Raw genomic sequence first — 22,218 nt, forward strand, 5'->3', positions numbered from 1 at the left:
CCCCAGAGCTTGTGTTACGCCACTGCTGAGCTCCACCTGATAAAATTGGCCACCCAGTATGGATCTTGTGCTGTTCGGGTGGGGAGGATGGATGGCAGGTGTGGGTTGTGTGTGTTTTTGGGTTGCAGAGGCAGGATCCTCGGTATGGGTTTTGTGTTTGCAGTGATGTGGAGGCAGCACGTAAAGTTGTAGATGCAGCCGTATATTGCATCATACTGTTGCATGCGGCTTCTAAGCGCTGTAATAGTAGATCATGTGTTTTAGCTGTGTTCTGCATTCAGAACACACCTGTCAGGGCCACTGCTTAACTTGCTGAGCTATTTTATCGGGGTTTCTACTTCATATTGCAGTCCCTTTATGTTGATTCGCCATGAAACCATAATAATGATCTATGACTGCACAGCTGAAATATTATCATTATTATTATACACGAGTTTAAGTCAGGCTTCCTCTGCTTTGGGAACTAGAACTGCGGGGCGAGGGCATTTTAAGGTGCTCTGGGCGAGGGATTTTGGATGTGGGCTTTGACTAAAAATGAGAATGAACTGTGCTCGTCCTCGGCCCTCTAAATGGGGGTCACTTGAGGCAATAGAATGAGTGGGTGAAGCGTACCGGCCCCAGCACATCACTAAGAATCTGCCCAGGGGACGCCATCAACCGGGTGTGCCAGTGTGCCCTACCCCATGGCACTGTGCCCTAAAGGCAGATCATGTGGTCCATTGGCAGGAGGTGGTGGGGTGCAAGGTGCGGATCGAGGCGGGACATGAGACAATGTACCGTGAACTAAAGCTGCACAAATCGTTGCACCTGCTGGACGATGCGGTGGGGGGTGGGGGGGGGTGTTGCGGGGGCATTTGCAGGAGGATTGGGCATGAATAGCTGCGAGTCCCCGGGGTTAAATTGCCAACATGACCCATTCTAAATATAGGTGCTTATCCAGTCCTGTTTTTTCTTTGCATTCTGGGATTTGTAGTTCTGCTTTTCCCATTATAAAACTTCCCAGAATGACTACAGGTCCCAGAATGCAAATAAAAAACCTACAGATTGGAATGGGTCATTTTGGAAACTATGGTGTTAGGGGGGGTACTTTACAGTGTGCTGGCAATTCATGATTTTGTTTGTGCTTTTGGGGAGTGAGTTAGAAATTAATTGTACGTGGGTGGCTGGGAGTCCCACCAGGGCCCTAGGCTCAGGCTGGGGTACAGTGCAGAACTTTAGTGGGAGCGGAGGCAGTGCCGGCCCCAGGTCTGCCAGCGCCCTGTGTGAGACTCGTGCGTCCAGCACAAATGCAGAACATCTGTGTTTAAGGGTGCCTTGCGCCGTGCGTGCGTCCTTGTGCGGCTGCACCCTCTGGGCGCACCTTGGGCCGGCTGGTAGGAGGGCAAGGGTGGAAGTAACATGAAATGCTTGGGCGGAGAATAAATAAGGAAGTTGGCCTCTCGCCTCTGATGGCTTTCGTTTGAAGGCAAGTTTCACTTCTGAAAATAATCCCGCATCATGAGACTCCCATGTGACCTCCTGCCACCGAGAAACAGGGAAGTGCCTGGCGACGCGGGACAGAGAGGGAGGCGCGCCGAGGGGTTACTGCCTAGGACCCGGGTGCTGAGATAGAACGAGGCGGAGAGAAGTACACTCCGACCCGGGAATGAGGTACTGAAAAACAGCGTTACAGCAAGGGGCTGAGGTACGCGACCACCCAGGACCGAGGCACTGAGAACCAAGAGCCAGGAGGCGAACACAGCCCCGAGGTATTAACTGCCTGGTGGAAGAGGAGGAGGTACTGAGAACTCGGAGAAGGGTACTGGCGAAAAGGCGAGGGTTTAGGGCAAGCCTGTGGCGCCGAACACCCTACTGAGCTACTGCGAAACATCAAGGCGCTAGCAGGCCGAGGTACTGACAACTCGAAACTAGGATGCTGAGAAAAAACTGGGGACCAGGAAACAGAGGTACCGAGAAACCAGGACTGAGGTGCTGACAGAGACAATACAACGGGGACCAAAAGCGACAGTAAGACACACGCTATCAAGCTATAACAGGCTATATAGCTATTCATTTCTCACATTGAGAAGTGAATGTACCGACACAGACAAAAAACATACACAGCGAGGGTAAGGATTGCCACGGCATAAGCAGAGAGATCCTCGCCTGTAGACATGAGGACAGAGGTATCCACAGACGAAGTCTGACAGATACACACACGGGCACATGGACAGACAGCAGGCGCCCCCTCGCAGGCAGACAGGCGGCTGCACCATGAGGCGACAACGCGGAGAGCGGAGGCCCCTCCTGGAGAAGGCACCTTCAGACGCCAGGTGGACGCAGTTCATCTTTTCTGGCCGGAAAGTAGCCTGCGGCGCCATCTTGCTGGTGGAGATCCTGGAGCGCATGGCCTTCTTTGGCATCGTCTGCAACCTGGTGCTCTACCTCAACAGCAACGTCTTCAACTGGGGGGGGGCCCAGGCTTCACAGGCTGCCCTGCTCTTCCTGGGTGCCTCCTACATCCTCGCCCCCCTGGGGGGCTGGCTGGCCGATGCTTATCTAGGCCGCTACTGGACCATTCTGGTCAGCCTCCTGCTCTACCTGGTGGCGGCCTGTGTGCTGCCAGCCACCGCCTCAGACACTTTCCGACCGTACCTGTGTGGCAGCATGCCAGCAATCGACATCAACCCGCAGTCGTGCAACACCACGAGTGGTTGCGAGGACACGCCACACTCCCACTACTGCGCTCCCATTATGTACACAGGGCTTCTGCTGCTGGCCCTAGGGATCAGCTCAGTGAAGGCCAATGTGACGTCTTTTGGAGCTGATCAGGTAAGCATTATAAGAGGAGGTGTGGGGGGGGGGGCAGAATGCCCCAAAGTATCCTACCTAGAGTGGAGGAATGTATACATGGGTGGGGAGGAGTACTGAACGTGTGTTATTCCCTATATCGCATGACCACACTTCCTGTTGGGAGCAGTACACTAGATCTTTGTTCCTAAGGAACTGGTTGCCCCTGTACCAGGAGAAGTAAAGGGCACCCGAGATCTATAAAAAAAAAAAAAAAAAAAAAAAATATAGCCCGTTGTTTGGGACTGATTTATAAGATGCACTATTTGGTGCTAACACATGGTCCACTGTTTGGGGGTGAGGTATGGTCCATTGTTTGGGGCCGAGAGATGTTCAGGGAAGATGTAGGACCCGGTGTGCAGTCTTTATAACGAACATTTTATGTAGAATTCACATATAACGAAAATGTTATGACGAAAAACATAACGAAAATGTATGTGAGGTGGGTAAAGGGTTCAATCTTGTGGGGAAATGGTTGGGGTGGGTTTTTAGGGGCGGGAAATGAGGGTTGAGGCCCACACCAAAAAAGAAAACAAAAATGTGTTATGTTTTGTCGTTATAACATTTTCATTATATGTGCATTCGTTATACTATTATTTGTTATAAAGATATGTAACCGTAGGAACCATGGTTTGGGGCTTACCTATTATGCATTGTTTGGATGCCAGCTATATTCTTTGATTTATTCCAGAAAATACTCCCTTGATTGGCTCTGATGAGCTATGCCCATTGTTTAGGCACAGGATGTCTTCCACTATTTGAGCCGGAGGAGATATGCTTCGTTGTTTAGGGTTGACATATTGTCTACTGTTTGGTACGCAAGATATGGCCTTCACTTGACGCATGGATTTTTGGGGGGGCTGAGGTATGGATAGGTACCACACGTGTTAACATTGTTGAAGGATAATGTATGGCCTATTGTTTGGGATAGAGATTTGGCCTTTATTTGGGGCTGAGGCTATGCTTATGCCCGTGCCGTGCCAGAGGTATAACCATTTGTTTGAAGCCAACTCGGACTGTAGAGCCCGATTCTGAGGGGCATGCAAAAATAGAAAAGTGTTCTTCTCTGAAGGAGGGACACTTTTCTACATTGCACCAGTTTCATTTGGAATGCAAAAGTAGCGGATTGCAAAATAATCTGCCACTTTTGTTCTCCAAGCCACTTCCTCACTTCATGGCTTGGCAATGGTCCTAGTGACCACACCAAAAGCAGAGGAAGATTCAGCACTCGGATGACGGACAAATGGCAAGCAGGCTGTGCCGTGTCCTTGTCCGACACCTTCCCATTCTCTTCACACTAGCCACAACACACACACCCCCTCAACCCTCCTTGCTGGCAGTCAGGCACATTAGAATAACAAAGAGCAGTCTTGCTGCTCGCTCAGAGGGCCTGGCTAAACATTTATCAGGGCTCACGGTGGCCCTTTTTAATAGGATGGCCCTCCCCCTGCCTGCAGTTGGGGGCACCCTCATGTTGCTTAAATAAGAATGGATGGATACAAAGGAATGCTCTTCAGTCTCACAGGGCGGGCAGCCTGAGGGGAGCAGAAACACTAAACTGCCACTGAAAAGTTGGTAAAGATATTAAAAGACGTTTTCATGTGTAAGCCAAGAGAATGTGTTGTGCAATATATAAATATTCATTATTTTTAATGTGTAACAACTCAATCGTTTATTAAACCATGAGGGTTTTTCTTTGTAGGAAAAATTGCAAACTAAATCACTTCTAGTGACACAAGCTCACCGGCACCCTTCTTTCTGGATCGGCAAACTCTGAGTCTGCCTACTGTGGCCGCTGCGCTCAGCAGGGTCAGACCTGCCAGGCGCAGCGGCCACGGTAGGCAGACTGGTCACGGAAGCACCAGCACAGTTGCTACCTGTACTTCCGTGTCCCCACTCCCATAGAGTCTGATAGGACTCTATGGGAATAGGGACTTAAGATTTGCCCGCGCCTGACTTCCTGGGCCGCCGGACTCATAATGAGCCGGTGGCACCGGGAAGTCAAGCGCTGGTAAAATATTACGGGTCCAGCAGCAACTTACTGGTAGCACTGCCAGGGTTACCGCCGGACCCGTAATCAGGCCAAATGCCTTAAAAAGTACACAAATCACATAAGAAACCAACCTGACATTATATACATTGTTATAGAAATAGGTCAAGCAAAAAGACAGGTATGTATAGCTTTATTTTCCCCACCCTGAATGCACAATTACAGTAGCAGCCTGCAAAGAAATGTGAACCTAAACACAATATCATTTGGTTTAAACAAAGGTATTCACAGTGAAAGAGAATTCAATATAAGGTAATCTGCTTGAGCCAGTATTTTACACAGCATGCAGCATTATACTCCCCTTTCATTTATTATCACCCACCAATTGCACCTTCTAAGGGACAACAGTCCTTACCCAGGTGCCCATGTGTGTTGTTCATCATCCTCTTATCGGTTTCTTGAAATGAGGTTGACACAAAGCTGAACCTGGGGATACTGGGGGAGCAGTGGGAAAGGCACTGTGCTTCTCTGCACTTTTAACTGACACACAGTGTGAGCTGGGAAGACTTTGGGCAGTTGGTCCTGCTTCAGAGGAGAAAAGTCAGGCCTTATTTCTGTCCCAAGCTGGCTCTGTGCGAGACACGGGACACAGCCCATGAAACTGGGACAGTCCCACAAAATATGTGATTGTTGTCCGCCCGTCAGACACACCCAGCCCTGCTCCCCGACCTTGGGTTTCATATGGGCTTGTTTAGCTGCCAACTTGGTATAAGGTGAACACAGAGAACTAGTGCAAAGGGAATTTTCATCATCCATGTGGATCATTTTGTCCCTTTTCAATACAACCTTATCTAAGTGGCTGCATTTTGTTTACCTGTTCATTTATCTATTTCAGCTGTGATTGCGTATAGGTGGGCAGCTAGGACAAGAGCCTGCTCACCTTGCATCACAAATATGCTCCCCTTTTACTCCTTTCCCTCCTGATTCCATTTTCTCCCATACAGCATTCTTTTTGCCACCCTATTTTTCCCTTAGCAGCCATTTCCCCTATACTAGCCTACTCTTTCCTGCTCTTTTTGAACACTACATCCTCCCCTGTTCTTGCCTCCTTCACTTAATCCTCCTGCTTTTTTTCTTGCTCCATTTCTGCCAAAGGTTCTTTGTTATACATATCCCGCTCTCTTCCTCATTTTGATGCTATTCGGATACTCGCCTGCCTTCCTTTATTCAATTATTCCTTCCCTTGCTTACCCACATCACACACCATGTACCTTTACATTGCTCCACCCCCACTTCCCATTCCTCACTCACTTGCCTCCCTTCTCTCCCTTTCTCCTGTCATTCCTCACTCTTCATTTCTCCCCGACTCTTTGGACCACCATTATTCCGCAATCTCCTTACACTCCTGAACCCTGCACTCTCTATTCCCCCTTCCGTTAATCCTCTTTACACTGGATTTCCCCTCACTCTTGTGCCTTATTAACCGTTGCCCCATTCTCCTGCCCTCGTTCATTCTCTGGAATCATTCATCCATTTACCCTCACCTGGCTCCTTTCAATCACCTTATCTCCTGCCTTCCCTCACTCTCTCCCTCACACTTCTGACCTCCTTAATTCTCCACTCTCCTGTCCCATCAATGTTCATGTTACCTGCTCCTTCTCTACTTTACTCCCTCACTATCCCACCCTTATTCTCTCTCCATTTTCATTCAATGCCTGGCACCAGGGCCCTGTGGAGCTGCAGGGGATATGGACGTGGTGGGTTAAAGCTAAGGGGTCTTGCAAGTGCCACAAGCAGCACCCACACAAAATAGTAACCCCTGGTATGTTTTGAGATTAAAAGACTAAATCATTTAAGTCTGTGATGTTCAATGACATTTCAAGTGTGTAGGGTAACAACACCGGGGTACATGCACAAAAAGGTTCTGCAAGCTATAGGAATTATCCCGTGATATCACCTCCTGTAATATCGCTTCCCATTGCCCATTTCGTTGAGCCGTATCATTTCCAACATTAGCTACAGCCTGGATCATTCAATATTACCATCATTCACAGCAGAACCTGGCGGGGAGGCCCAGCTGTCTCTAGCTAAAGTCAGACCCCCTAATACAGAAAACTATAAAAACACAACTTTTAAAAAAACAAAGCATTTGTCCCTAAAGTTCATCATTGTGCAACTCCGCCCACTCTATGCTCCGTCTCCATGACCCGCCCACCTGGGGCCCGCTGTCATCCTTGTCCATAGGGCCCTTTGCCTTAGAGCATGTTTATTCTGCTCACCTAACACCACATTTGCACCTAAAAAATAGGTGCTAAAGTATGGCACCCCTGTTGTGCCGTTAGGGGAGAGAAGAGGTGGCATTTCTTCCAAAGTATTAGGTTTTGCATAAAGAAACAACGTTTGTATAAGGCAACCTTAAAAAGATATTACACTAAAGGGCCAAAAGATGGCGGACTGTGTAGGTAGTAAGCAGACAGTCTAAAGGCAAGGACTGTGTGAAATATGTTTTCTATTGAATTAGTGGGTGCCACAGTTCTACAACACAGAACGTGTTGAGCGGATCTGCAAGCTGGCAGGCACTTTCTGTGCTGTAGAAACGCGTCTTTGAAGTTTGCATTCGCGACAGAGGTGCTCTGCGCACGGTAACCCTGCAGCATTGCATCCGCACATATGTGACATGTTTTTTCTTGCCTGCTGCACATCTCTCCTCTGCTCTTCCCATCGCCCTCAGAATGCAGGTGGGAGGATTTGGAGGAGGGGAATGCCGTGGTACTACGTGGCGTTTAGCACAAGCTCAGAATCAGGCCCTTGCTGTTTTGTTATAAATTATGGCTAGTTGGTTTGGACCACGAGGCCTATTACAAGAGGTACGATATCAGCTCAGCCATTGTTTCTGGCCACAATATTGTCAGTAATTGGGACTGAATTATGACCCTAGTTGGGGGGATACCAAGATAAGGCCATAGTTAGGGGCTAGATAGGAGTAGTTTCTGAGCCAAGACATGGCATGTTGTTTTGGTACCGAGATATGGCAATTACTCCACTCTCAGATTCCTCGGCCCATATTTTGTTGCAGAGATGTGTTGCCCATTGTTTCAGAACAAGGCATTTTCTAGAGTTTGAACTGTGTATATGGCACAATGTTCCTCCTCAGCACATTGATTGGGGCAAAGAAGTTCATATTTTTTGGCACTGACATACAGCGCATTAGTTGGAGTGATGGTATGGCATTGTTTTGCAGGCTAGGTATGGTCCATTGTTAGGGGCGAGAAATGGGCCATTGTTTAAAGCTGAGGTGTAACTCTTGCACTCGGGGACTGTTTCTGTATCCCTACATCCCCTACTAGCACTTGACACCCGATGTCTGCACTTACCTTTGCACTTGCCACCAGCTGGCCGCACCTTTATTTATTGTCTTTATTTATTTTACTGTTATCCTATGTACTGCACTGCCCCCTCCCCTTTCCCCCTGCACTTTTTCCCTTCCCCTCTCCCCTGCACTTGCGCGAGCTCAATGTCACCTGGCCTAGTAGGATCGTTGTCTCTGTCTTCCCTCTGTTTCCCCTCCCTTGCCTTGTCACGCCTTGAAACACTTGTGTATAGGCGCGTTATAAATGACATATCATATCATATCACGGCCTGAGATTTGGCACACTGTTTAAGATTGCATTATCTCCAATATTTTGATGTGGCTGGGAAATGGCCCATTCGTTGGAGATGTACAATTACACCTTTCTGGAGCCAATACATGGCTAATTGTTTTGGGCTGCGAAACTGCAATCCTTCAGCTCTACCTGCTCTAACCTAGAGGTCTTTCAAGCCTCACTTATGAATAATTCACACAATACTTCATGGCCCAGCACTGTACTTCCACCCAGAAACAACAAAAGAAAAGCAGGAACCTGCATGAACAAGGGAACCCACACAGCATACATAATACCAAGACGAGGAAGTGGTCAGGTGCAGTGCAGAGCCAGCAGAGAAACGAGCCATCGCTCACATGACTGGGATGCCAGAGGGGAAAGAAGTCATCAAATGAGCATTCCCAGAGCTTTTTCAAGGGCTAAGAAAGCTCAAGGACACAGTAGTTTGGGAGGGCATATCAACGAGAGTATCAGTCCTGTTCCGCAGCACCCCACGAGGGTAGGCTTCCACCTACAGGAGTCAGTGTCTCGGGAACTGCAACAGTTGATGGACAACAACATAATTGAGAGGGCAACCATTGCCACACTGTGGATTTCACCCCTGCTCATAGTGTCAAAGGAAGGGAATAAGATAAAACTGTGCATTGACATGAGAGTGGCCAACACTGCGATAAAGAGGAGGACCCAAAATAGAGGACATGATTGTTCAACTAAACTGTGCCACAAAGTTCTCCAAACTGGACCTCAACCTGGGGTATCACCATTTGGAGCTACACCTGAATCAAGGGTACTCACTACGTTCGCCACTCATGAAGGGATGTTTTGCTACAAACGCCTCAATTTTGGGATATCATCAGCCACAGTAATGTTTCAGGACACCATCAGGCAGTTGCTGATCCCAGTGAAATCTGCATTTAATTACCTTGATGACATTCTAATACATGGAACATCCCAGGAAGAACATGATCATGCCCTCATGGCCGTATGCAACATCCTGAGTAGAGCTGGACTTACATTGAACTATGAGAAGAGCAAAATCAGCAAGCAAAAACTACATTTCTATGGCCCAATATTCTCAGGACAGGGAATGCAACTACACCTGGAGAAAATACGCACCATCATTGAACTCCCAGCACCGACACACGTGTCTGACGTCCAGTCATTTCTAGGGATGGCAAGGTACTGCACCTGGTACCTCCCGAGATACACCATCACCAATGAACTGTATAGAGACTATTGAGGAAAGAAGAGCCGTTGCACTGGTCGCAGGAATGTCCAAGGGCGTTTGACACAGTCAAAATAGAACTGGCAAGTGCTACACATCTGGCCTACTTCAACCCAGCCTGGCACATGGAGATTGTGGTTGATGACAGCCCTGTAGGGCTAGGAGCCATTCTCGCCCAACGTGAACAGCCCGAGGAATCAGCAAATTTCGTTGTGACCTATGCCAGTCGGGCGTTACCCCAAACAGAAAGTGCATACTCGCAGGGTGAAAAAGAAAGTTTGGCAGCAGTCTGGGCATGCAAGTACTTCCACCACTTTATTATAGGGAAGAGATTCACGCTTGTTACGGAACACCTAGCCCTCCTGTCGCTATTCGGCAACCCGGTGACAAAGATGCCGCCTAGGATAGAGAGGTGGGGCATTAGCCTCCCAGAATACGATTATGACATCATCCACAGACCAGGAGGGGACAACAACCCAGCAGACCATCTTGCAGCACCCGAGTATGCAGCACCGGTCACCAAGAGAAGGAGATACTCACTATCTCTGCTATATCATCGCGCAGGTCATGCAACCGGCACTGACGACGAAAGAACTGGCACAGGCATCACGTGAAGACCCGTCCATCAGCATGGCAAGGGAACTAACTAGCTTCAATAAGTGGAAGGACTATAAGCGACAGTTCCCACACCACAAGGGCACCAACAAATAGGAAATAGAAAGAATGCCGAAAGTATGGATGGAGCTAGCCATCTCTGAACAAGGGACATTGCTGAGAGGATGTCGCCTGGTAATACAGTCCCCCCTGCGAAGGGGCTTTGTGTTGCTGGCACATGAGGGAGGCTGGGGGTGGTAGCGACTAAGAAGATGCTCAGGCAGACTGTATGGTTCCCGTTCATGGATGTCATGGTGGAAGAGGTGGTCAGGAAGTGTTTCCCGTGTCAATGTGCAGCCAAGAGCGATCCATCACTCCCACTACAAGTGATGGTGATTCCCGAAAGGGTGTGGTTCAAGGTCACAGTGGATTTTTATGAACCATTGGATACTGGGGACTACTTCTTAGTGATCATGGATGAGTTTTTGAGATATCCTTTTTGTGAAGAGGACTTCCTCCACAGCATTTGCCCAGGTAGTGGGGGTAATCAAGGAGGTCTTCAGTGAATGGGGCATTCCCTACACCATGAAAACAGACAATGGGCTGCCATTCAATGTCCAGGAGCTCCAAAATTTTGCAAAACATCTAAGGTTCACACACCAGATGATAACTCTGCTGTGGCCTCAAGCCAACGGCATGCTGGAACGCTTCATGTCATCCATAAAGAGGATGATACACAAGGCTGTAATTGAAGGGATGCCAGTACAACAAGCTTTGTGCTGAATGCGGTGCACTACAGGAACACGCCCCACACCATGATGGGAGTACCACCTGGGGACCTGATGAGGGCTTACAATTCGAAGACAAGACTACCCCAAACAAAAGGAGTGAACAGTGCCCCAGTAGGAGAAATAAAGAGCATGGAAGTAGATGTATGAGAGAGAGAGATTCCTGAGGGAAAGAAATGGCCAAGGAGTGAACTGACTGACGAGAAGGGCGAAGAAGAAGGTATTTGGCGAAGGAGATGATGTCTTAGTGAAGCAATGGATACATAGAAAGACGGATACGAGAGCACACCATTGCGGCTAACAGACGTGAAAGGGGCAATGGTCACCGCCAGAAATGGGAAGAAGGAAGTGACCAGGAACATGTAATTTTTCAAGCACCTCATATTTGAGAGAGGGAGACGCAGACCAAATACATGCCAGGGTGCAGGATACACACACAGGAGATGACAGGAGGTGAAGAAGAAGCCATACAGCAAGAAGGGTAAGTGCCCCTGGAAACCGAGTCAGGAAGAGATGAGCAGCTGAGACTAAACAACAAAAGTCCCAGCAGACTCATTGAAGAAATGTGAGATGGACCTAAGGAGATATGTGTGGGGGAGGTATATATGATAGGTTATTTATAACGCGCTTAATACCCCGAGGTTTCTAAGCGCAGACCCGGGGATCGAACCTGTGTTGCTCCGTGTTGTCTTGCTTCCAAGGTAAGCAAGTTGCCCCTAAGCTATCCTCCCCAGCCAGTATTGTGAGGGGACTTCACATTTGTACGTGCCCTTTAAGGGTACGTCATTGAGAGAGGAAGAGGAGGAATCACGAACGGAGGAAGTCAGTAATAATAAAGTAATTGAATAGAGAACAAGTCTCTGTGTCCTTCCTTCTCCGATCCCATATATGTTGTTATACTAATAGGCCCTAAGGCCTTCCATGGTTGGATCACCGATTCGCCCGCCTTACTCTCTTCCCTTTCACAGTGAAGGTTGAGAGTGGTGGAGTCAGCAAAATATGGACCAACACCCTCAAATCAAAGGTTTCAATTAAAGCATAACTGAAGAAATAGAAAGAAGGAAGACCAAGGATGACAGGAAGGTGCTTCAGGGGGATAAAAGAGATGGGCAGCCACATATTCGCATGTCCAGACATTTGTGGAAGAGGAACATTTTTAAATGTTTTGAAGGTCAAAGGATAGACTTGGGAGGATAGCTCAGGGCAACGTGCTCACTTTGGAAGCAAGACGACACGGAGCACCACAGGTTCCATCCCCGGTGTTGCGCTTAGAAACCTCTGGGTATTAAGCGTGTTATAAATAACTTATCATATCATATCAACAACTACAGGCGGGCTTCTCCAGATTCTCCAGCAGCACATACGAAGGACTGATTGAAGGCTTGTTCAGTCCAAAATGTCTGGGTTTCCGATTTGAGCGAAGATATGCTGCTGAGAAGTCTGTATCTGCCTGAAATGTAAAACACATGTCACCAGTAATGGGTTGCGACATTGTGGGGCTTTGTAGGCGAGGAGGGTCATTTTATAATGTATTCTGGCTTCCAAGGAGAGCCAGTGTAGCTCTTTCCGGAATGTAGAGAGGTGGTTACGCTTTGTGGCGTGCATCGTAAGGCGAGCCGCCGGCTGTAAGAACATCTTTAGTGACACAACATTGGTTTTGAGTAGGCCAGGTAAGAGGGCAACGATAAAAATCAATATGGGAGAGAATGCTAATGCTTCTATCACAGATCAGAGTTCATTGGCTGCTCTTAGATATTTCATTTTGTTCATCTAGTGGAGCTAAAAGTTGTCAAATTTCGTGAGTTCTCCACACGAGTTTCAATAGATAAATGAGTTGAGAAACATTTTAGCTGTGTAGTGGGTTGGATGGTCCAAGCCTCCCACCTTGTACTGATTAAGTAGTAACTGGTCGAATGTGAATGATTCTAGGTGTGATGAAGTGTCCAGTCTTGATTGGGTTGGGCTTGAGAAGGCTCATGGACTATGAAAGGGGTTGTATTTAGATATGCACAACCAATGGGGCAATGAACTGGAGGGAATGTTTAGTTTGTTTAACCTTTTTCGGCCGTAGGGCCATCAAAGTATACACGAATACATCATAATACATAAAAAGCCCCCATCAGTGTCAGACACCCTAAGACAGCACTGCCTCTAGGAAATTAAAGTGCTACATTGATAGCTTTATATCAAAAGCCCCCACTTCCATTGGTGACCCCCCCAGTCTTTTCCCCAGTGGGACTGCATTAGCTCTAGATAGCAGTTGGCCGGGGGTCCACATTCCTGTGGGGTACAAAGGTTCCATAAGGATATTATTCTTCCAAATTGGGGAGGCCCTGATTACAATTGAACTACTTGATGGTGGGTGGCATCTCTTTCGAGGGGGACCCTTTCCCAGCTATCGGCCCCCTTACCTCAGCTGCTTGGTAGGAGATGTCTTTAGATGCAGTTGGCAGATTAGTTCCACGCGGTGGGGTCCTCCTCCTTTGGAGTCCCTTTTCCAGAGCACCAGATGTCCGATTTGGGGAAATTGCACCCGTAGTTCCTCTGAGACTGTGCTTGTGATAAATGCGGGAATTGTGGGAACCACTCCAGCGGGTTCAATTAAGCATGTTGCCTGTAGTTTTATCAAATTCTCATGAGGGCCCTTGAGGGACACAGGCGCGCATTAAAAAGGGAGGGTCCGTTGAAACAATGGGTATAGTAGTTTTTAATTCGGAAGTCCCAGAATTCAGTGGTCGAAGTGAGCAGGAGCGGTCGGGAGCGGTGCTCCTCTACTTTTTTAAATTATCTTTTACAGCTCCTATACTTTGATTTTAAAAAGGAACCTTCCGGAAGGGTTTCGTTTTAAAATAAACGTGTAGGAAGATGTTGAAACTTGCACTTTCAGTGCACTGCACTGAACGTTCCCTTTAACAGCAGGTGCAAGTGTTTGGGGGTGTGTATTGTGTGTGGGAGGGGACATGGTGGTGGGGTTTGTGGGGCACGGGGGCAGGCCAGCAGTGAACATAGTTCCACTACTTCTTTCCGTACACTTCGCCCACTGTCCCAGATAGATCTTTGACAGAGGATGGCGTCCCACAGCTCATCGAATTCAGTGAGAGCACATCGGCCTGTCCCAGGGCTAGCTACAGGCGGGACTAAACAAACCTTCTCAACACTAGCTTTTGAAGCTGCAAGGGCCTGCGCTTTGTCACACTTGTTACCATTGCCCTCTGCTTTGGGTTGGCCTCAGGTGTGTGGCTTCCCTTCACAGCCTTAGCACCTTCCAAGAAGGGGTTGATTTTGTTAATTAAGCTGCATGCATCTCCCGTATTCATGTTGCAGGCCCCTACCTTGGTGATGCATTATCAACGGCAAAGATGGACGGGTCCTGCAGCCTTCGTTGTACAATCTGCAGTTTCTTCTTGGTTAAACAGGGCGCAGGGGGGCTTGGTAATGGAGGGGAGCAGGCGAGATTCTCCATGGCAGTAACTGCCACTGACATGATAGTACAGGTGAAAAATGACAGTGCAAATAAACCACTTTGTTACACTCCTCACCTTGTCCCGGGGCAGTCAGTAACCCTCTCCCTTTGGAACGCAGAGGTTTACAGCCGGCGGTCCCTTAACACCACTGCGGGACCTCAACACCCTGCACCCTCCCCCTCCCCCCAGGCTTCACCCTGTTGGTGGTTGTGGGAGCGTGTGAAAAGTGTGGTCCTCACTGCAGCAGCGACAGCAAGGCCAGAGAGGGGAAGGAGAGCCCCCTGCGGGAGCTCAACACCCTGCGCCCTTTCCCTTGGGCTAGGGGTTGTTTAGATTTTTGTATAGGTGTTAGCCAATGGGGAACGTTGGATTATATTGTATCTGGTATCTTTTGTTTTGTTTGCGGTTTTCCACTATCAAAGATGTACCTCGACATGGGCGTGTCAAGCTTGAGTTCAGTTTGCAGTGTTACAAAAGAGACTGGCACTCCCGGCTATATTTTCATGTAATAAAACGTTGTTCTTCTTGCACTTTTATTAATCCAGTTGGAGTTGTTTTTATCGCTGCGGTTTTGGCCCTACCTTAAATATTCAATACACCATCTGGAGTGTAGGTGTACTGGTGGAGAGAAGCTAACACCGCAGCGGCATGTGATGTACCACTTCTGTGTTAGTGAAGCATGTACATCTGTTGCTTGTACTTCTGTTGGTGCCTGCGCTTGACCTTTTGTGGGAGGGAAGCTTGCAGTGCTGATAACTGTTCTGGGAGTGTGGAGAGCTTGTACGTGGGTTACCTTTTTGGTGAGTAAGAGTGAGGCATGTATTGCTCCTGCTTGTGCCGTGTTTATTGCAGCAATGCTTACATGGCATGGTAAATGCCTGGGGCTAATGTAGAAGCTGGCATGTTGATGTGTGTGCTTATCAGGGTAAAGCAGCACCCAGTGGTGGAAATGGAAAAAATGTGGTGGGGGATCCCACAAGACCCGGGTGGGGGAGGACTTGGGGAAGAGGGGGCGTGGTCTAGAGGGGGCGGGGTTGGTAGTGGCCAGCCGATCAGATAAATACTTAAAAAAAATAAGAAAAAAAAGCACCCACAAAGGCAACATTGCCTTTTACCACATGGCTTTAAGTGGGAAATTTCAATTTGAGGCGGGGGCCTGTGGGGCCCACTGATCTCCCCTGCCAGCCCCGGCCACTACACGAAAAGGATTTTTTTCTGAAGCCTCAAGCTCTCGCTCGTGTGCGAAAGCTTCAGGCTCCAGAAAAAAATGCCTTTCAGCCATAATGGTGGCGCCGCACCTACGAGGCATCCCTTTAAGCAGGAGATGCCCGTGGGCCGGTGCCACCATTGTGGAGAGAAACGTGAGGCCACTGGATGCTGAGGCCGTTTTCCTGAAGACTGAAACTCTGCGAGTTTCAGTCTTCAGGAAAACGGCCTCAGCTTCCAGTGGCCTCACCCTTTCAGCCTTAATGGTGACGCTGCCCCTCCCCAGCTGCCGAGGGGAAGCGTCACCATTAAGGCTGAATAGGCGAGGCACTGGCCCTCATTACGACCCTGGCGGAAAGCGACTGACCGGAGCGCCACAGCGTAAATAGCGTTTCCGCCATTGCACGAAGGAGCAAAGTGCGGCCCATTCCGACCCATCGGGCACGAGCACCACGGCATGGCGGAAGTGCAAAGTCCGCGATGGCGGAAAAGACCCCAAAACGGCCCACACCGCCGCCGTACGGCGCCCCAGGTGCAATACCGCCACCCCTCTTAGCGGTCACCGCAGTGTGCGCCTACCGGAAAGTACGGTGGCCGGAAATATACGGAAACGGAAGTTAAAACATGGGCCCGGAACGGGAAACAACCCGGCGTACACCTATAAATACACTAAAACCACACAACCACTAAAATCACTACCCTGAAACACACCCCAACCCGTCAACCACCCTAGCGAAACCAAGAATAATGGGAAAAGCAGCGAAGAAAGCGTGCGACCGCAAGCGGCAGGTCCACTTCTCCCGTGAGGAACTCACCGTGCTAACAGAGACCCTCCAGGAGAATGCTGCCGTCGTCTTCTGCACGCAAATGACCAGGACGGCACTTGCAAACAAGAAGGCCATATGGGCTCTGGTGGCACAGCGGGTAAGTGCGGTGGGGACCGCACCCCGCACCCCACAGCAATGCCGCAAGCGATGGGACGACCTGCGGATACGCGTCCGCAGCATACTCTCTGCCAACCGCAACATTGCCACAGCCACCGGGGGAGGTCCTGAATCACCCATCAAGTTGACCCCCTGGGAAGAAATCTGTGCCTCCACCATCGGAATGGAGAGCATAGAGGGAGTCGGAGGGATGGAGAAAGGAGTGCAGACATCCGAAGATTCAGGTAGGTGGGCCAGATAAAACAATGCCAAATCCACACAGTCCATCCATGTGAAGTACCATGCGTCCACATAGTGCAACAGAAACACATGTCCAGGAGAACGTCCACACACATCGGCCTGATAGCGCACGTTAAAACCCACAATAAATACATAAATAATTAAAAACCCCTAATACACGCACTACACGTGCAGCAGGCACACCCTAACTGCAGGCTGCCAAACAACTGCACCCTCACTCCACACACAAATCAAAGCACCTCAAAGGGCCCGGCCCAAATCACCCTCAGGTACCACCCCAATGCATGTGACACAATGCAATTCCAATTCCCACAGACCCACCAATAACCCTCGCCCTCCTCTACTCCACCACAGGGTCCGATCCAAACGACGAGCTACAGGACACCCCTACCAGCACACCTGCAAAGAGGGCCAAGACCAACGGCCAGAGACCCTCCACCTCAGCTGCACGCATCAAGACACGGCAGCAGCACAAATCAGGTGGCAGCACAGAGGAGGGAACATCAACAGGCACCCCAGCAGCCAGCATGCCCACAACACCACCACCACAGGTCCCCCCAATGGATGCCACAGAAGGCACTGCCTCCGGTGGCAGCAGCACCATAGGTGACACCCCATTGATGGCAGCATGCTCCGACACAGAAAACGGGGATGCCGAAGTCAGATCCATCCATGACCTGTCCCAATCCCCCTGTCTGTCCCATCCCGTACAACATGAGGATACCACGCAGGGGCACCCACAAGACGACGACTGGCCATCCCCCACAAGCCCTGTGGCAATGCAACATGAGGACAACAGCCCCTCTGTGACACCCCCGCAAATGGCCTTGGCCCAGCAGAGGCAACAGTCCCTCGACCAGTTGATCGAACAACAGCAGCAACTGGCCACGCTCCTCAAGGACCATGCTGATGAATGTGGGGGCACTAAGGCAGACATAGAAACATCAACTGAGACACTCAGGGCACAAATCGAGAGTAGCACCGAGAGCCTGAGAGTCCAAATGGAGAGTAGCACCGAGAGCCTGAGAGTCCAAATGGAGAGAAGCACCGAGAGCCTCAGGGGGGAACTGCATGCGACGGCCAAGGACGTATGTGCCGAACTTGCCGCAGTGCGCCGTGTGCTCACTGAGCTCTCGCAAACCCTTAGGGACATGCATGGACGTGAGCAGGCAGACACATCATCCGTTGCAAGCTACGTCCAGGGCAGCCCCCAACGTAGATCTGGAAGGAACCTGCGCTCCACAGGCAGGGGTGCCCCTGATACCCGCAGAGGGGGCTTGCAATAGCGACAGCCCACTGACAATGAGCATCTTTGGACACTGGTGTTCGGGGGGGAGGTAGGGGGGTGGAGGGGGTGTGTTGGGCTCACTTGGGTGGCGGGTCAATAGGGTGTTCAACATGACATCACATATGCCATAAAAAGTGCACGATCAACCAATGAGATGTGTGGACATTGATCTTTGTGTACTAGGCCATCATAGGCGTACAGTCCATATTGTGCATGTCCCAGACACACGCAGTGCCACGAGTCCCGTGTCCATGTATCAGCCACCAGGCGTGAGTGCTAGAAGCATACATCAATGAGATGCTGACGAATGTCACGGGCCTCCGGTGCCTCGCAGACTCCATGAGGTGCTGCCACATCCCCACCCTCATCATGACCATCATCAGGTGCTTGCAGTTCTGCGTCAGGGGGCATGGGCACATTTCTACGTACGCACATGTTGTGGAGCATGACACATGCCATGACCATCTTTGCAACCTTCTCATGGCGGTACAGGAGTGCCCCGCCAGACCTGCTGAGGCAGCGGAAACGGCCCTTCAGTAGGCCGAATGCCTGTTCTATGACTACACGGGTACGTGAGTGGGCATGGTTGTAGTCCTCCTCATGCTGGTCCCGTGGGTTCCGGACTGGTGTGAGGAGCCATCTCTTCAGTGGATATCCAGCATCACCTGTATGTGGACGAGAAACGTATGATGTGGAATGCCATTGATACGTACGCACACCCCCCCCCCCTTCCTGCCAGGTCATTGCCAATTCACATACCCCACATCATCATGCATGTAATGAGACTCACCGAGTAGCCAGGATCTGTTCCCTGCGTGTCGCTCCATGTAGCGTGGTATTGTAGAGTTCCTCAAGACCATAGAATCATGGGTTGATCCAGGGAATCGGGCACAACAATGTGTAATGATCCTGTTGGAGTCACACACCATTTGTACATTCAGGGAATGAAATTGTTTTCGGTTGCGGTACTGGGCCTCCATGGCATGTGGGACGACCAATTCCACATGGGTGCAGTCGATGGCACCAATGCAACCCGGTATGCCGGCAAGTCCATGGAATCCCACTTTCGTGTTTGTAATTTCCTGCTCCGAGCGTGGTAGGGAGATGTAGTCGTCTGCGTGCTGCAGGAGGGCATCGAGCACTTGCAATAGTGTCCGTGAGAACAGTGGCTGAGAAATGCCATGCAACTGTCCGACTGTGTGCTGGTAGGTGCCTGTGGCCAGGAAGTGTAGTACAGACACCACCTTCAGTAGGGGTGGGATGGCTGTTGGGCTATCTATCATGCTGACAAGGTCAGCCTGTGTCATGTCCACAATGGCGGCTATGGTGTCCCGGTCCAAACGGTAGAGGGTGTGGATCTGCTCATCAGTGAGGTTGAACGGATGTGCTCGGAGGCGTGGGATTGCGGGCTGCCTGCGTGGTGGTAGTGGCTGTGCTGGTGGGCCTTGCTGGCCCTGCCTTGCCCTCCTCCTCCTCCTGCGTCTCCTCCGTGCGGCCGGTTGTAGTTGGTGTTCGTCTTCCTCTTGGAGTTGGAGCACTTGCAGTGCTATCAGGTCCCCCAGGGCCAACATCGCGAGTCCTGCCGGTAGCATTTCGGTGTGGTTGTGGGAGGAGACTGGCTGTGCAATTCATGTGTTTTCAGGCTGTATGGCCTCCACCTGTGGTGATTCATTCCACCTGTGCAAACTGCTCTCCCCTTTGGCCGAGCACGTCACGCGCACAACGCTGCAATTCGGGGAATGGTATCTTGCTATTGCTATCATGTATTTGTACCCGATGGGCGTGTTGGATTGGTTGTTATGTTCATTCGGCTATGGTCCAATTGTTTCCCATTCTATCTGTGCAGTCGCGAACAGACTTGTGAAGGGTCAGTGGAACGTAGTACTCGAGTAATGGTGGGCCCTCATGCATCACTGTACCGAGTTGCAACGACGGGCGGGGCGTCCCATTCGTGGGTGAAGGCAGTTGCCATTTTCACACACAGCCGCACTCGATGGAATAATTAGTGATTTCAAACGGCCACAGATGCCTTTTCGACGTGATGTTGCAAATGAGGAATTCGGAGGGCGGCGCTTTCGGTTATCAGCTGGCGGCGAGGAGATGCCCACAGGTCTGACTGCAAATATAACGTTCTATTGTTCAATGTCCTTGAGACAGGGCCCATGGCGAGGGAGCAATGACTGATATGAATAGTTTGGGATGCGCATTAGCTACGTGGCCGATGAGGCCGGCCGTTCCCAAATACATGTTACTTCACAACACTTGAATTACGGGCTGGGGCACTGTGGATTTTGCAGGCTGCATAACGCACAGAATCAATGGATGTTTCTAATGTCATGTGAGTAAATATTCAGGCGTTTTGATACCGGGATGAGGGAATGATGAATGGATGCATGGGCAGGTGATTTGATACAGAGTTTGCCATGTACAGGGCTTCTTGGGATCTATCCGCCTCCCCTACGCTATGTGATGCAGGCCTGCCATAGTGGGACCATCGTCTATCTGGCCTTGTTGAGCCCTCCCTGTCTCGAGGCGCCCTCAGACACTTGTGTCCATGCACGTTGACATTCCCATCTGATGGATTCTGTTTTGACAGACGCATGCACAGGTACACTCGTTTGTGATGGTGTTTGCACCTCGATATAGATGGTTATGAGTCGCAAGTGGTTTTGGGGTGGTGTTGATCCTTTTGAGTGGGCTAGCATGCATATGGCTGTGGATTTCGTGTGATCATTGAAGTGAGTTGTTCGAATGTAGTTCTGATGGCCATTCTGTTCTTTTTCTTTTCTTTTGGTTGACAGGTATCTCCTCCCCTTTTGCCACTGCCATCTGTATGCCACTCCTGCAGATGGATTTTACTCCCGACACCTGCTGCTTCGTGTTAATCGGTGGAGCAGCATTACGATCTTATGGGACGATCGCCAATGGCCCACATGCCCTTACGCAGTACTGGTGTCTCGGAGCAACATTTCGGCCTTTCAGCTGGACTAGTGCCTCCCCATTGGGACAGCCCTGCGGTTCTGTGCGCTTCCATGTTGCCTTTTCGTACGTGAATGTGGCTCTGTGTACCATGGGGGTACAGGGCGACACACAAGTAGTGGCTGGTCATTTCTTGCGGATGCAGCCCACAATGGTGATTGGTGTTTTGGAGTTCATGGCCTGATGGCTGTATGGGCTTGGTGTCTTTGATGTGCATAAATTGCTATTCTGATTTGGCCCGTGTAGCGTTTTTCTTTGCAAGTGATGTGGCATATGCCTATTTGGGGGGCGATGTATTGTGAGGAGATCTGCATTGGGTTCCAGCTTCGGGGTTTAGTTGCGTGGTACTGTACTGGGCGCGTTTGCCTACTAGGCCTGTGAGGTCAGGGATGGGGGCTGCCTATATGACAGTTTGAATGTTGTCATGCTCAGGGGCGGGGGATTGGGTTTTGTGTAACAGATGCCGGTCAGCCAGGTGGACTGGTGGAATGATGTGATTTTCGGAATGTTGCTGGGCACAGGTGCCTGTGTTTGCGTGCGTTTCTTGGTGAGGGACTGTGGTCATGTCCATTGGGATGGCTTCTGTATTCGTGCCATCTGTGACCTGCAGCTCCCATTGGCCCCTCTTGTGTTGCTTTTGTTCGTTGGCATGCATGGGTGCTTTGTACATTTCAATGGTTGCATTATGACTTCATTGCACCTACCGGGAGTTGTACTTTGTGGGCAGGGAGCGGTGTACAGGCACTCAGTGGGGCCGTTTACGGTTGATTCGCGATGCCGTACTTCTCGCCATGGCGGAATGGTACATTCCGCCATGCCTGATGGCGTTAGGTACATGTCCGCTAGGGTCGGAATTGGCGTACCGTTGCACCATGGTGGTGTTTGCGGTTTGGCATGGCGCGCGCGCGCGTGCTTGGTGCAGTTAGCGTTGGCGTTCACTACGGTGTCGCTAATGGCTTCGTACTTTGCGGTGACGGGTCATAGTCGCACCGAGCGCTATTCGATGGCGGTATTGCATTTCCGCCAT

General features: G+C 50.1%; 1 protein-coding gene across 1 annotated transcript in view; it reads left to right on the plus strand.

The window, feature by feature from the left end:
* Positions 1 to 1,558: 1,558 nt before the first annotated feature.
* Positions 1,559 to 22,218, plus strand: part of SLC15A3 (solute carrier family 15 member 3) — a 143,757-nt gene continuing 123,097 nt past the window's right edge. The window contains exon 1 of the mRNA XM_069628888.1: positions 1,559 to 2,811. Within this exon, the coding sequence (XP_069484989.1) occupies positions 2,206 to 2,811 (606 nt within the window). The 5' untranslated portion in view covers positions 1,559 to 2,205. The remainder of the gene's footprint in view (positions 2,812 to 22,218) is intronic.

This window comes from Ambystoma mexicanum, chromosome 12 (assembly GCF_040938575.1).
Source record: "Ambystoma mexicanum isolate Mex_15411 chromosome 12, UKY_AmexF1_1, whole genome shotgun sequence".
NCBI lineage: Eukaryota > Metazoa > Chordata > Amphibia > Caudata > Ambystomatidae > Ambystoma > Ambystoma mexicanum.